The 16,274-nt window shown below is 44.4% G+C and overlaps 1 protein-coding gene across 2 annotated transcripts in view; it reads right to left on the bottom strand.

The window, feature by feature from the left end:
• YIPF6 (Yip1 domain family member 6) overlaps positions 1–9,269 on the bottom strand; it is a 47,785-nt gene extending 38,516 nt beyond the window's left edge. The window contains exon 1 of one of the 2 annotated variants that reach the window (XM_055267532.2): positions 8,706–9,269. In XM_055267532.2, coding sequence (XP_055123507.1) covers positions 8,706–8,762 — 57 coding nt within the window. In that variant the 5' untranslated portion in view covers positions 8,763–9,269. The remainder of the gene's footprint in view (positions 1–8,705) is intronic. The other variant, XM_055267535.2, reaches the window with a different exon arrangement.
• Positions 9,270–16,274: the final 7,005 nt, after the last annotated feature.

The following is a 16,274-nucleotide window of genomic DNA, read 5'->3' as shown; positions in this document are numbered from 1 at the left end:
AAACAAACAAACAAAGAAAGACATCTCACCAGAAACTATGCAAACCAAAAGAAAATGGAGGGACACTTTTAGAGTGCTAAAAGAATAAAACTATCAACACAGAATTCTAAACCCAGCAATAACTATTAAAAATAAAGGCAAAGTAAAAACGTTTTTCAGACAAGCAAAAGCTAAAATATATTCTACAAGAAATGCTAAAGGAAGTTCCTCAGGAAGAAGGAATATGGTATCAGAAGGAAACCTGGATTTACATAAATAAATGATCTCCCAAAGTGGTTAAAATGAAGGTAAATATGACATTTCTTCCTATTTTTAATTATTCTAAAAGATAATTGCCTAAAGCAGGGGTCACCAAACTTTCTGTAAAGGGTCAAACAGTAAATATTTCAAGTTTTGAGAGCCATATGGTTTCTGTTGCAACTGCTGAACTCTGCCATTGTAGCATGAAAGCAGCTAAAGACAACACATAAATAAATAAGTATAGCTCTGTTCCCAGAAAACTATACTTAGAAAAACAGGCAGTGGGCCGGGCGCGGTGGCTCACGCCTGTAATCCCAACACTTTGGGAGGCCGAGACGGGTGGATCACGAGGTCATGAGATCGAGACCACAGTGAAACCCCATCTCTACTAAAAATACAAAAAGTTAGCCGAGTGTGCTGGCGGGCACCTGTAGTCCCAGCTACTCAGGAGGCTGAGGCAGGAGAATGGCGTGAACCCGGGAGGCGGAGCTTGCAGTGAGCCAAGATCGTGCCACTGCACTCCAGCCTGGGCGACAGAGCAAGACTCCGTCTCAAAAAAAAAAAGAAAAACAGGCAGTGGGCCAATTTTTAAATTATAAAAATATAATTTAGGAGATAATTGGAAATTTGAACCCTAATGAGATATATTAAGAAATTATTAATTTTTTACATGCATTAATGTTATTGTGGTTATGTTCTCTTTAAAAGCAGAATTCGAATTTGGGAACTGTGGCACACACCTATAGTTCCAGCTAGTTGGGAGACTGAGGTGAGAGTGTCCCTTCAGGCCAGAAGTTGAAGGCTGCGGGTGCTATGATCATGACTATGGGCAGCTACTCCACTCCAGCCTGGGCAACACAGCAAGACGGCAACTCTAAAATAATACAAAATCAAAAAAAAAATTCTTATTTATTTATTTATTGTTTTTTTTTTAGAGACAAGGTCTTGCTCTGTCATGCAGGCAGGATTGCAGTAACATGATCATAGCTCACAGCAGCCTCAATCTCCCAGGCTCAAGCAATCTTCCCATCTCAGCCTTTCAAGTAGCTGGGACTGTAAGCATGTGCCACCATACCAGGCTACTTTTTAAATTTTTAGTAGAGACAGGGTTTTGTCATGTTGCCCAGGCTGATCTTGAACCTCTGGGCTCAAGCAATCTGCCCATCTTGGCCTCCCAAAGTGCTGGGATTACAGGTATGAGCCACCATGCCCAGCCAGAATCCTTATCTTTTAGAGATACATACCAAATATTTACTAATGTAATGATGCCTGGGATTTGCTTCAAAATAATAAAGAAAGTAGGTAGGGCTGTAGAAGAAAGAAGATTCATCGTAAGTAGATAATTGTTGAAGGTGTATATGGGGATCCAATTTACCTTTTCTTTTTTTTTTTTTTTGAAATGGAGTCTCACTCTGTTGCCCAGGCCGGAGTGTAGTTATTATTAGTTTTGTTATGTATGATAACAAAGAAAAAGTCCTTACCTGTTAGAGAAACGTAGTGAAGTATTTACAAATGAAGATGGTATGTCTGGGCTTTGCTTTAAAATACTCAGAAAAGATTATGAAAGATAAGAAAAGACTGAAGAACCATTAAAGACTGGAAGAAATGAAGGAAAAATTACAACTAAATGCAATGTGGGATCCTAGATAAGATCTTGGAACAAGAAAGGCCATTAGCGGAAAACCTGCTAAAATTCAAATATGGTCTATAGGTAATAGTGTTTTACTAATGTTAATTTCTTGGTTCTGATCAGTGTACTATGCTTATGTACAATGTTAGCATTAGAGGAATCTGGGTGAAGGGAATACAGGCACTCTGTCTACTATTTTTGCACTTTTCTATATGTCTAAAATTAGTTTTAAATAAAAAGACCAAAAAAATGTGGTGAGACCAATAAAATAATAGCAGAATGTTGATAGGTATATGAGGTTCATTATGCTACTCTTCATTTTATTTACACATTTGAAAGCTTCTGTAATAAAATTTAAAAATATATCGCTCCCTTGTTTCTGCTATTCTGTCAAACTACCCTCCTTCTTCTCTTGCTTGATCCAACTTCTCTTTACTTTCCCACTTAATCCTCTGTAATATGGCATTGGCCTTCTCACCACTTTACTGACATTGTGCTCTCCGAAAGTAGCCTCACATAATCAAGAAATACAAGGATCTTCATTCAATCCTCACTCTCTCTGAATACTCTGCAGCATGTAATGCATAAACCAACCAATTTTGTTTGTTTTGAGACAGAGTCTTGCTCTGTCACCCAGGCTGGAGTGCAGTGGCGTGATCTCGGCTCACTGCAACCTCCGTTTCCTGGGTTCAAGCGAGTCTCCTGTCTCAGCCTCCCTAGTAGTTGGGCACCCACCACCACGCCCGGGTAATTTTTGTATTTTTAGTAGAGACAGGGTTTTGCCATGTTGGTCAGGCTGGTCTCAAACTCCTGACCTCAAGTGATCCGCCCACCTTGGCCTCACAAAGTGCTGGGATTACAGATGTGACTCACCATGCCCAGCCAAAACCAACACTTTTTGAAGCCATATTTTCTCTTCACTACTATAACACTGCCCTTTCAAGTGCCAGGATTGCTTGTTTTCAGTTTCCCTGTTGCCTGCTACTGCTAGAAGCATTGTAGTACAGTAGGAAAAAACCGGCTGTAAAGTCAAACAGGGATGTCACATGGAAACAATACTGCTATAAAAATAAATAACACTGTACAGCACCTAGCATATACTCAATGCTTAACATGGTATTTGGAGAATACTGGTTAAGAGTGCAAGCCAAATAGCCTGAGTTCAAATCCCAGTTCCATCTTGTACTATCCATGTGACACTGAGCAGGTTACTTAGCCTCTCTGTGCTTCAGTTTCCTCCTCTGTAAAATTGAGATAATGGTACCATCATCACAGGGTTATTGTGAGGAAGAAATGTATTAATACAGGAACACAATAGGGGCTGGATAAATGTTAGCTCAAGTTCAAGATTCCCATGGAGTCAATTCCAGTTCTGTCCCTACTGTATAATAAAGAATTTAGCTGGCCTCTGTCCTCTGTTCTTGAGAGTTAGCCTCTAAACTTAGAATTTCCTGAATGATAGAGGAGTATTTTTGATATTCACAGGGGCTCTGGTAGTTTATGCTTACAGGTGAGTCACAGTAGGCCCTTACGTAGTTTGTACTCTGGAGATGACTCAGGATGGGGGCTAACCACGTCAGAAACACTGCGCATATGAATAGAGGTTTGGGGCTTTAAGTCACAACATATAAGCCCAAACTTTCGGGAGTGGTGGGACCCTGGAGATTGAGTTCCATTATGTGAGCAATGGTCCAATTAATCATGCCTATATAATGAAACCCTAATAAAAACTATAGACACATGAGTGAACTTCCCTGATTGGCAATACTCTGCGTATTGTCACATACCAGCAAACCAGGAGGGTAACATGTCTTGAATCCACAGGGACAAGACAAGGAATCTTTGTGTTTGGGACCTTGTCAGACCTCGCCCTGTGTATCTCTCTCTTTTGCGCATTTGGATTTGTATCCCTCTGCTATAATAAAATTGTAATTTTAAGTAGAGTGCTGTTCTGAGTTCTATGAGTCATTCTAGTGAATTATGAAACCTGAGGGGAGGGCCAGGTGCCGTGGCTCACACCTGTAATCCCAGCAATTTGGGAGGCCAAGATGGGCGGATAACTTGAGGTCAGGAGTTCGAGACCAGCCTGGCCAACATGGTGAAACCCCGTCTCTACCAAAAATACAAAAGTTAGCCAGGCATGGTGGCATGTGCCTGTAGTCCCAGATACTCAGGAGACTGAGGCAGAGGCTGCAGTGAGCTGAGATTGTGCCAAAAAAGAAATAAACCTGAGGGGAACGTGGGAACCCGTGAATTTGTAGCTACTTGCTCTGAAGTGAGGATGGTCCTGGGAACCCCCAAAATTGTGGATAGTGCCTGAAGAGCAGTCTTGTAGAGGACTGTGCTTTTAACCTGTGCAGTTTGGCCTAACTCCAGGTAGTTGGTATCAGAAGTCTCTGTAGTCACTGAAGTGCCATGTGATCCCCTACTCTCTCCCCTTTGTCTCTTCAAGAATCAGCAACAATGTTCCATGAGCTGAGTCAGGAACTATGGCCCTCCAGCTCCATGTATAAAAGACAGGACTTCCAGGGCCTCAGCTAATGGACCCTGCTCTCTGTCTAGCCCTCAGCGGGAAAGGCGACTTGGATAGATGCCCCTCCCCTTTCCCATCAGCAGGCAGGCTCCTGCACATATACAGATGTGCTCACAGAAACACACATGCACATTGCTCTGCCTGGGTTGGGCCAGTAAGGGGAACAGGTAGAGGCAGGGCCAAAAAACACACAATAAAAGCAGGGACTGCAACCCCAAAAAAAATAGCTGGGAGCAAATGGGTTATACTATTGACCAAAATCCTGGAAAAAGGAATCAACAAGGGGAGGCATGAAGCAGGAATCAGCTCAAAGAGGCCTGGCTCCCAGGAGTGGATGAAGGGGTAGCCAGTGGCATGGTCTCCAGCCAGCCCCTTCACCTGGGGCCAGCTTCCTCATAGCCTGAGATCTTCCAAAGATCCCAGACTATAGTTCAAGACTAGCCTGGCCAACACGGTGAAACCCCGTCTCTACTAAAAATACAAAAACTTGCTGTGCATGGTGGTGCACGCCTGTGATCCCAGCTACTCGGGGAGGCTGAGGCAGGAGAATCACTTGAACCTGCGAGGCAGAGGTTGCAGTGAGCCGAGGTGGCACCATTTCACTCCAGCCCTGGGCAACAAGAGCAAAACTCCATCTCAAAAAAAAAGACCCCAGACTGCAGCCATTATTACAGCCTACCTCTTCTTCCTGCCCCCTAAATACAGGCATTACCCAAGATTCTGTCTTTTTAACCCTGTGCAGATGACTCCTAAATCAACATCACTAGGCATGACCTCTTCTGCGCCCTGAAGTACAGGTTTTAAAGTCCAACTGCCTGTTGGATATCTATTGAATGGCCTGCCAGTATCTCAAACTAAACATGTCCCAAACTGAATTAGTCAACTTTTAAGGCCCTCATCCAGCTAACCCTCCTTGTATATTATCTATTTTTGTTCAGAGTGTCACTATACTCTTGGGTGACTATAGCCATGCTCTTCAAAATGTGGTACTGGGAGCAGCAGCAGCAGCATCACCAGGGAGTCTATAAGAAATGCAAAATCTCGGGCCCTATCCCAGACCAACTGAATCAGAACCTGCAAATTAACAAGATTTCCCAGATGACTGCTAGCACACTAAAGTTTGGAAAATACTAATCTAAGACAAATCCTCCTTCACACACTACAAACCATCGTGGATTCTGCCTTGTCTCAAATCCTCTTGTCTCCTGCCACTGCTGTTGTCCAGATCCTTATCATTTCTTCCCAGAACTACTGCAACAGCTTCACTGGCCCGCTAGATTCCAGATATTCCCCCAGTGTAACTTACCCTCTATTATGTTGTCCAATTCATGATTTCAAATTCTTCCCTCCTCAAAAATTTCCACTGGCTCTTTGTAGCCCATTAAGCCTCCCAGGTTAGTAGCCGATAATAAGAAATAACACTTATTGCATTATTATATGCCAGGCATTCTATTAAGTGTGTTAATTTATCCAATATGTTAACTCATTCCACCTAATAACCCTATGAACTAAGTATTGTTATATCTCTATTTTACAGGAGGGGAAACTGAGGCAAGGAGGGGTTTGGTAATTTCCCCAATATCCCACTAGTTAAGTGACAGTGCTTAGAATCAAACCTAAGCAAGCTGACTCCAGAGTACACATTCCAAACCACCACTGTTCCATACTGCCTCCCTAACTCAGTAGGCTTACCTCTGAAGGCTTATCTCCTAATAATTCCCTGTGCTTCAGCCAAAGTGATCTACCTGTTGTTCTATAAATGTATTAGCACCTTCCAACTTCTGTGCCTTTGTTCACAAGAGGCTGTGTAGCACAAATGGATATAGTCTGGGCTTCAGAGTCAGATCTAGTTTCAAATTTCACGCATGGGCACTAACTGGATATAGACACTAGGGAAATCATCAAACCTCCCTGCATGTCGTATCTTCATCTGCACATAAAATGTAGTTAAAAGCCACCTAACTGAAATGATTGCTGTAAAGTTTAGTAGCAAATACGCAGAGGATGTCTAGCACAATACCTGGCATGTAGCAGGTGCTCAGTTATTGATAGCTCTTATGCTCACCTGCAATTTCAAATCCTACCCATCCTTTGAAGTCCTTTCAAATATAACTTCCACCATGTAGCTTGGTCATCCCAACTGGACATGAAAGCATTTTCCTTTAAATTTCTGTAATATTCTTTGTGTAACTTTCTCTTATATACTGCCTTATTTTAGCATTGTATACTTGTCTTATCCCTAAAATTTAGACTGGTAGCACCATAGAGGCAGGCCCTTTGCATTCCCTACAGCAACTAGCACAGTGCATTACTCATTGTGGGAGTTCACTAAACATTTGTTGAATGGAAGCGGATTGCATATTGAGTAATGAGTGATCAGAACCACTGAAGTTAACTGGGGAAAGCTTCACAGAAGAGGGGTGGAGAAGTTTAAATGAAAGATAGAAACTAAAAACTACTAAGCACCTATGACAATGTCATAGTAGGCACAATGTATATATTATCTCATTTAGTACTCTCATTAATTCAGTGATGTGTTCCTATCACCATTTTCCAAATGAGGAAACTGGGGTTCAGCCTGATTTTACTCAAAGTCACAATAGAACTTAACACAACTCACTCTTATTGCCATATCCCCAGTGCCTAAAGGAGTGCCCGGAACATAGTAGCGGATGCTCAATAAATATTTGTTGAGTGAGTGAAGAGGTGAACAAATGGAGCTAGTAAGCAGCAGAGCTAGGACTAGAATCAAGTTCACTGATCTCCCAGCTCAGTTCACTATGTTAAATTGCTAATTCAAAACAGAGGAAAGGGGGCTGGGCACGGTGGCTCACACCTGTGTCCCAGCACTTTGGGAGGCCAATGCAGGCAGATCACCTGAGGTCAGGAGTTCGAGACTAGCCTGGCCAACATGGTGAAAGCCCGTCTCTACTAAAAATACAAAAATTAGCTGGACGTAGTGGCAGGTGCCTGTAATCCCAGCTACTCAGGAGGCTGAGGCAGGAGAATCGCTTAAACCCCAGAGGCGGAAGTTGCAGTGAGCTGAGATTGTGCCATTGTGCTCCAGCCTGGGGGTAAGAGCAAAACTCTGTCTCAAAAAAAAGAAAAAGAAAAAAAAAAAAAAAAGAGGAAAGGGAAGAACCATTTACTGAGCAACTACTATATAACTAAACACACTGAGAAGAGGGACAGGAGCAGAATGTTGACCTCATTATACTCCTCAGTTCATGGTACTGATAGTATTAGAGACATTACATAAATTATGCCATTTGATCTTTCTAAAAACTCTTTTGAGGCAGGTATTTTCATCTCCATTTTACAGATGAAGAAACACCCTCCCTAAAATGACTTGCCCAAACTCACAAAGTGGGTGGATTCCATCCCAGGTAAAGTTTAACTCCAAAGTCTGTGTTCTTAAAATACTTGTCCACACTTCGGGCTTGCAGTGGAAATTCTATCCCTTGCAGAGACAGCAGCAAGAGAGTATGGTGAAGATGGCCGGGCACAGTGGCTCACGCCTGTAATCCCAACACTTTGGAAGGCCGAGGCAGGAGGATAGCTTGAGCCCAGGAGTTCGAGACCAGCCTGGGCAACATGGCAAAACCCCATCTCTACAAAAAATTAGCCGGGTGTGGTGGCACGCACCCGTGGTCCTAACTACTAGGGAGGCTGAGGTGGGAGGATCACGTGAGCCTGGGAGGCAGAGGTTGCAGTGAGCGGAGACCGCGCCACTGCCCTCCAGCCTGGGTGACAGAGTGAGACCTTGTCTCGATTTTTAAAAAAGTAAAAAATAAGAAAGGAGAACAAGTATGGTGAAGAGAATGGCAAGGAGCTGCCACAGGGGTTAAACCTGGCCTACTGGGGTCACTGAACAAGTCAATACTAAAGTTATAAGCAATAAAACGTTAATGTCCCATGGGAAGCAATCTCTCATTATTCCTTCAACAAAGGCTGGTGACAGGTTTTGATAAAATGAGGGGAAAGCAGAAGAAAAGATAACTTAAGAAATCACCTAAAGTTCGCCATTTAACACAATGTAGGGGACGATGACGAGGCCTGGGAGGATGGAAAAGGAAAGATCGGAGTTTCACAAAAAGACCTGGAAGGAACCAGGAGGGCAGGGGGCAAAGCGGTTAGCGCAAATAACAGGTGCAGTGTTGGGACTGGTTCTGGCGTCGGGTACAGGAAGGGCCTGCCGGGCGGAAGAGGCTCCGGCTCTCAGGCCACGAGCCCTTCCCCCGACTTCTTTAGGGGGCACTCTGCCTCACCCTCGGTCCCTTTTGTCGCAGATCCCAAGCTCACCAGGGGCCTGGGCGATGCTGTCCCCGGGTCTCCTGGAGACTCCTCTGCTTCCGCCATCTTGGCCCTCCTTCTCCCGGGTCGCTCCCACAGGTCTTTGCGGAACCTGCGACGTGGAGGCCACTGCCGGTCAGCGCGTCATCGCGTGACGGCCGCGTCACCTAATGGCGTCTGGCAATGGCCGGCGGCCCTGGCCCTTCGCTGTCCCTCGGTCCTCAGGGTGTCGGGGACAGCTCCGCGTCGCCTTGTCTCGCTTTTTCGGAGCCACGGGTCCCGCTAGACACGCTCTGCCTTTAACACTCAAGGCCGATTCTCAGACCGCTCCTTCGCTCTCGCGACCACGGCTGCTCTCTCCACCCCAGCGACCCCCGCCCATTTCTCGTTCTCAGGAGTTGGTTTGGAGTGCCAGACCCTCGATCACGGCAGCTCTAGGAAAGAGCCTGCCTCTTCCTTCCCTTCCCTGGCTGCCGAGCGACTTCAAGTTTCCGTGCCCCGGAATGAAGAGCTCAAGCCCCAACCTCCTGCTCCCTCCGCCGCCGCCCCTGCCCCTCTGACTCTGTGCCTCTCCTGCTGCTCGCAAGCCTCTTCCCACTTCCTTGACTTTTATAAACCTCTCTACTGCCTCCACGCCGACCCTCCAGGATTACTTTTCTCCGGCACCTCTGCGGGTGGGCGGGGAAGAAGCTTCACTGGCCAAACTTGTTAATCCCACTTCCAAAGTTGCTAAACCATTTGGAGCGAGTACTGAAAATGTTCAGGGTCTAAAAGAGAGTAACTATTGTGAGAATAACTTAAACAAACGAAAGATAATCTGCCTATCCCAACCTGTTTTCCTTATCTCATCCTTTTGGGCTTTCACGGTGTTTCTGGTCCCACTTTACGTTGGCCCCAGGCTAAAATGTAGTCAGACCGCGCAGCCATTTTTGACAGTATCAGCATCCAGGATACCTGGGTGCCCTTTGGTGGTGTTAAGCATTTAACCAACAAGGCAGGGGATGGGTGTGAAATAAAAATGTTTTATATTTTTGGATAGGCAATCCAAGTAGTAAATTTAAGGAGGAAGAATGTGGAATATGGAGGGACAAAATTCCAAACGAATGGAGGTTTTTTTTTTTTTTTGGTGTTTGTTGTTTTGTTTTGTTTTGTTTACGATAATTCCCCTTCAGACCAAGCACAATTTTAGTACTTGCACAAATACTGGTGGAAGTGATATTAAAATTTAAGCCAGTAGATATGAAATCTTTTTGTAATTGCAAGGGAATACCATCTACAAATGCCCCAACCCTGGCCTCAGCCTCTCACCTCATCCTCCCACCCCACGATTACCAGATCACCACCTCCCGTCCCACTTCCCTGAGGCCATTGATAACGTCTGCTATTTCCTTGCCAACCTCCAAAATTAGCTCTCTCTCCCTAGCCACAAGCCCCTCGCTTCTACCCCTTCTAACCTCATCTATTGGCCCTCTTGGCCACTTATTTCAAGGTAGCCTTGGTGCTAGGTTAAGAGGAGGACAGGCCGGCCGGGCGCGGTGGCTCACGCCTATAATCCCAGCACTTTAGGAGGCCGAGGCGGGCGGATCACAAGGTCAGGAGATCGAGACCATCCTGGCTAACACGGTGAAACCCCGTCTCTACTAAAAATACAAAAAATTAGCCAGGCGTGGTGGCGGGCGCCTGTAGTCCCAGCTACTCGGAGGGTGAGGCAGGAGAATGGCATGAACCCGGGAGGCGGAGCTTGCAGTGAGCCGAGATCATGCCACTGCACTCCAGCCTGGGCGACAGAGCGAGACTTCGTCTTTAAAAAAAAAAAAAGAGGAGGACAGGCCATAGAACAATTGAGGCAGGCAGTGCTCAGGTTACTTGGGCATTATTTCAGACTACCAATGCCTGTTCTTCCCATTTAACTACTAGGGTACTGGTTGGGTGTGAGACAATATGCTTTGTAGAAAGAAAATCAGGAAGGAAGGTTGTGAAGGAAGGGGCTGCATAGGAACAAGCTCCCAAAAATAGGAATTATTCTGTTTTTAGTTGCAAGTGTATCTCAAAAAATTGCCAGACTAACTCAGAGTTCTTTAATACACCTACAGTCATTACTGTTTGCCAGATCATGGATATTTACAGTACAGCAGGACTTGCATGACTTGCCCAAAGTTACTTAGAACCTTTGTAAGTGGTAGAAGTGGAATTAATATTTAAGTCAATAGGTATGGAGAACTTTGTTGGCTAATCTATGTTTCAGGACTATATAACATACAACTCTATGAAAATAACCAGGAAATATCAAGGAAATAATTTCCCAGAAAAATGATCAGAATTGACTCAAAACAAAGTGGGGAATTTCATTAAAACAAAATTTGAAAGGAAAAATTTAAAACACATATTAAAAGCCGGCTGGGCGCGGTGGCTCACGGCTGTAATCCTAGCACTTTGGGAGGCCGAGGCAGGCAGATCGCCTGAGCTCAGGAGTATGAGACCAGCCTGGGCAACAGGTGAAACCCTGTCTCTACTAAAACACCAAAAAAAAAAAAAAATTAGCCAGGCATGGCAGGGTGCGCCATGTAGTCCCAGCTACTCGGGAAGCTGAGGCAGGAGAATTGCTTGAACCCGGGAGGCGGAGGTTGCGGTGACCCGAGATCATGCCACTGCACTCCAGCCTGGTGACAGAGTGAGACTCCGTCTCTCAAAAAAAAAAAAAAATTAGCCGAGAGTGGTGGCACGCACCTGTGGTCTCAGCTACTTGGGAGGCTGAGGTGGGAGGATCACTTGAGCCAGGGAGGCAAGGCTGCAATAAGCTATAGTCATGCCACTGCACTCTAGCCTGGGTGACAGAGCAAGACCCTGTCTCAAAAAAATCTTAAAAAAAAATATATATATATATACACACACACATACATACATACACACAAACACCTTAAACAAACTGTTAGCAAATAAAATCTGACAACTTAATATGACAAAGAACATCTGTTTCAAGCGAAAACCAACATCATGATATACCTGGTATTTCCATTAAATCCAGGAACAAGGCAAGAATACCTTTTATCCCCACTGTTATTTAGCACTGTTCTGGAAGTGTCTGAAAATGTCCTTAGATTCTTCCTCCTCTTGGGACAAAGGCCAGCTCCATTCTCCCTGAGGCCATTGGTCCCACTGAATACTCTCACCCATTAACACTAGCTTAAACCTCAGTCTCCAACACACAAGCAACCCTACAGCCCTACAAACTCCACATGTGTTTCCCACTTTCAGCATTTTCTTTTCTTGGCACTTGCCTTTCCCAAAGTATAGCACTTCTCTGTATAGCATTTCTCTGTGCACTTAACCCTTCCTAGAGTAACCATAGCTTCTCTTCAATCTCAAAAAATTACTGACAGATCTTTCCCTAACCTCTCTACCTCTACCTCTTTCCCTTCTCCATTCCTGCCTTGGCCCAACCCAGTTCCCTACCCTTACCCCATTCCCTAGTCCTTTCTCACTTCACTGAAGATTTCCCTAACCAATCTCCCTAACCCCCTACCATGTACCTCATCTCTGGGCTTTCTCAGCACCCTGACTAAAGATTGCGTTGTCACTGGGCTAGGAGGAGGTCAGGTTATAAAGTGATTGGGGATGCAGTCAGTATTCAGGTTCCCTGGGTGCCTTTTCGGTTAACAAACGGAGTAGGAGATAATTACGAGATGAAGTAGAGTGCCCTATATTTTTGGATTAGGCAATTCACAAAAACTCCAAAGTACCTCTAAAGGTAAAATAATGTGAAACATATAAACAAATTCACAGAATAGGAATTGCCATAATATTTTTTCTTTTTTTTCTTTTATTTATTTATTTATTTATTTTATTATACTTTAAGTTCTAGGGTACATGTTCACAATGTGCAGGTTTGTTACATACGTATATATGTGCCATGTTGGTGTGCTGCACCCACTAACTCGTCATTTATGTAAGGTATACCTCCCTATGCTATCCCTCCCCCCTCCCCCCACCCCACAACAGGCCCCGGTGTGTGATGTTCCCCTTCCTGTGTCCAAGTGTTCTCATTGTTCAATTCCCACCTATGAGTGAGAACATGCAGTGTTTGGTCTTTTGTCCTTGCGATAGTTTGCTGAGAATGATGGTTTCCAGCTTCATCCATGTCCCTACAAAGGACATGAACTCATCCTTTTTTATGGCTGCATAGTATTCCATGATGTATATGTGCCACATTTTCTTAATCCAGTCTATCATTGATGGATATTTGGGTTCCAAGTCTTTGCTATTGTGAATAGTGCCACAATAAACATACGTGTGCATGTGTCTTTATAGCTGCATGATTTATAATCCTTTGGGTATATACCCAGTAATGGGATGGCTGGGTCAAATGGTATTTCTAGTTCTAGATCCTTGAGGAATCGCCACACTGTCTTCCACAATGGTTGAACTCTTTTTTTTCTTAAGATGGAGTCTCGCTCTGTCACCCAGGCTGGAGTGCAATGGCGCAATCTCAGCCACTGCAACTTCTGCCACCCGAGCTCAAGCGATTCTCCTGTCTCAGCCTCCTGAGTAGCTGGGATTATAGGCACCCACCACCACACCTGGCTGATTTTTGTATTTTTAGTAGAGATGGAGTTTCACCATGTTGGCCAGGCTGATCTCGAACTCCTGACCTTAGGTGATCTGCCTGCCTTAACCTCCCAAAGTGCTGGGATTACAGGTGTGAGCCACCACACCAGGCCTATTTTTTCAATTACAAGTATATCTAGCAACATTTATAATTGCGTATGCCCACATAAATTACTCTCTTTCAAACCATGAACATTTTCAGTACAGCAGTTAACATTTGCTTTCTTTTTTTTATCATGTATTTTTGAGATGGATTCTCACTCTGTCACCCAGGCTGGAGGGCAGTGGCAAGATCTCTGCTCACTGCAGCTTCAAACTCCTAGGTTCAAGAAATCCTCCTGCCTCAGCCTCCTGAGTAGCTGGGACTACAGGCACATGCCACCACACCAGGCTAATTTTTTGTATTTTTAGTAGAGACAGGGATTTGCCATGTTGCCCAGGTTGGTCTCGAACTCCTGACCTCGGGTAATCCATCCACCTCAGCCTCCCAAAATGCTAGGATTACAGGCCTGAGCCACATGAGCCACACGAGCCACACAGTGAGACTCTGTCTCAAAAAAAAAAAAAGAAAAGAAAAGAAAAGAAAAGAAAAAAATGAAATTTAATCCCCAGTGTGGCAATGTTGGGAGCTAGGACCTGGTGGGAGGTGTTTGGGTCATGGCAGTGGATTCTTCATGAGTAGATTAATACCCTCTCTCAGGGGCGCTTGAGTTCTCACTCTATTAATTCTTACAAGAGCTGGTTGTTAAAAAGAGCCTGTCACCTCCCCACCCTTGCTTCCTTTTTTGTCATGTGATCTCTTTACACACACTGGCTTTCCTTCTGCTTTCCACAGTGAGTTGAAGCCGCCTGAGGCCCTCATCTGATGCAGAAGCTCAATCTTGAACTTTCCAGTCACCAGAATCATGAGCCAAATAAACCTCTTTTCTTTATAAACTACCCAGTCTCAGATATTCTGTTATAACAACACTAAATGGACTAAGATATATGTGTGTGGTACATTAAAAAAGAAAAGCAGCTTATAAAAATACTATTTATGTAAACAGAAGGACTAATGAACACACAAGAATTGAATTTCCCTACCAAGATCCATGTCCCCCTTATTCTTTAACAGACCTGTACTTTTGTTCAGGCCCAGGCAATAAATCACAATTGATTCAAATCTATCATGACAATCCTGTTCTCCAATTTCCCAGCTTTACCCACAGGAATGACCATATGATCCAGTTTTGGCTAATGAGAATAAAATAGAAGTTATGTGGGCAGGTTTCTGAGAAAGCAATTATTTTATTAAATAGAGGACACACACTCAGCTTGCATGGCTTACTCCTCTCAATCTTCTTGTCCTGAATATAGACATGATATCTGGAGATGCAAGAATGCAACAACCATCTTGCCACCAAAAGAAGAAAAAGATGAGAACAAAAGTCCAAGTGCTAAGGATGCCCTTTTCATGTTCTGTGAATTAAGAAGAAAAGAAAAGAAAAAAAAAAGAAACGAAAAGAAGGACACGCATGGTGGCTCACTCATACCAGCAATTTGGGAGGCCAAGGCAGGCAGATCACTTGAGGCCAGGAGTTTGACACCAGTCTGGCCAACAAGGTAAAACCCCATCTCTACTAAAAATACAAAAATTCCCCAGGTGTGGTGGTGCATGCCTGTAGTCCCAGCTACTTGGGAGGGTGAGCCATGAGAATCATTTGAACCCAGGAGGCAGAGGTTGCAGTGAGATGAGATCATGGCACTGTACCCCAGCCTGGGCAACAGAGCAAGACTCTGTCTCAAAAAAAATTAAATTAAATTAAAAATGTAAAAAAAAACAGTCATCACATATATTGTAAAAAGTAATATGAATGTCTGCATTAAAAATGGGGATATAGGCTGGGCACGGTGGCTCACACCTGTAATCTCAGCATTTTGGGAGGCCAAGGTGGGCGGATCACTTGAGGTCTGGAGTTTGAGACCTGCCTCGCCAACATAGCAAAACCCTGTCTCTAGTAAAAATACAAAAAATAAAAATAAATGAGCCAGGCTTGGTGTCAGGCGCCTGTAATCCCAGCTACTTGGGAGACTGAGGCAGGAGAATCATTTGAACTCGGGAGGCAGAGGTTGTGGTGAGTCAAGATTGTGCCACTGCACTCTAACCTGGGGCAACAGAGTGAGACTCCGTCCCAAAAAAAAAAAAAAAAAAAAAAAAAAAGGTGGAGGGGCAGGGGAGGATATATCAGGCCGGGCGAGGTGGCTCACGCCCGTAATCCCAGCACTTTGGGAGGCTGTGGTGGGTGGATCACTTGAGGTCAGGCCAACATGGCTTGGCCAACACGGTGAAACCCCATCTCTACTAAAAATACAAAAATCAGCCAGGCGTGGTGCCAGGTGCCTGTAATCCCAGCTACTCAGGAGACCGAGACAGGAGAATTGCTTGAATCCGGGAGGTGGAGGTTGCAGTGAGCTGAGACTCTGTCTCAATTTTTAAAAAATGGGAATATATCAGTACTAACTTAATTCAAAGGAATTTTTGGAGGCTTGAAAGAGAAAATATACGAGAAAGTAAAATGCCAAAAATAAAGTAAAATGTATCTTATTGCTGCTGTTGTCTGCCTATTCCTGGATTTCCTCTAGAAGGCAGAGCCTAAGGCAGAGCCTAAGACACGGATTTTCATGTTGGTGTTGATATTGGGAAGTCATCCCATGTAACAGGAGTGCGGAACATAAAAGATTGAAGCAGAAAAGGAAAGAAAGTCGTTAAAAGAATATATTTCCAGCTGGGCACCTGGGGGTCAATCCCACTGAGGAGCCATGTAGAATGCAATTCAGAGTTGTCCACTGGAGGGACAGAAGAGTAGGAGTCACTCTACAGCTCCTGTATCCCATTGGTCAGGAGTCACTACGTGCAGTGTTAATTCCCTTTCACCTCCAGACTTGTGCACACTTCAGAATATTAGAACAGGTTCCCATAGGCAAGAAGAAGCC

Source organism: Symphalangus syndactylus, chromosome X, assembly GCF_028878055.3.
Source record: "Symphalangus syndactylus isolate Jambi chromosome X, NHGRI_mSymSyn1-v2.1_pri, whole genome shotgun sequence".
In the NCBI taxonomy this organism is placed as follows: domain Eukaryota; kingdom Metazoa; phylum Chordata; class Mammalia; order Primates; family Hylobatidae; genus Symphalangus; species Symphalangus syndactylus.
The sequence above is the reverse complement of the archived record's forward strand: the minus strand, read 5'-3'. Positions and strand labels throughout refer to the sequence as shown.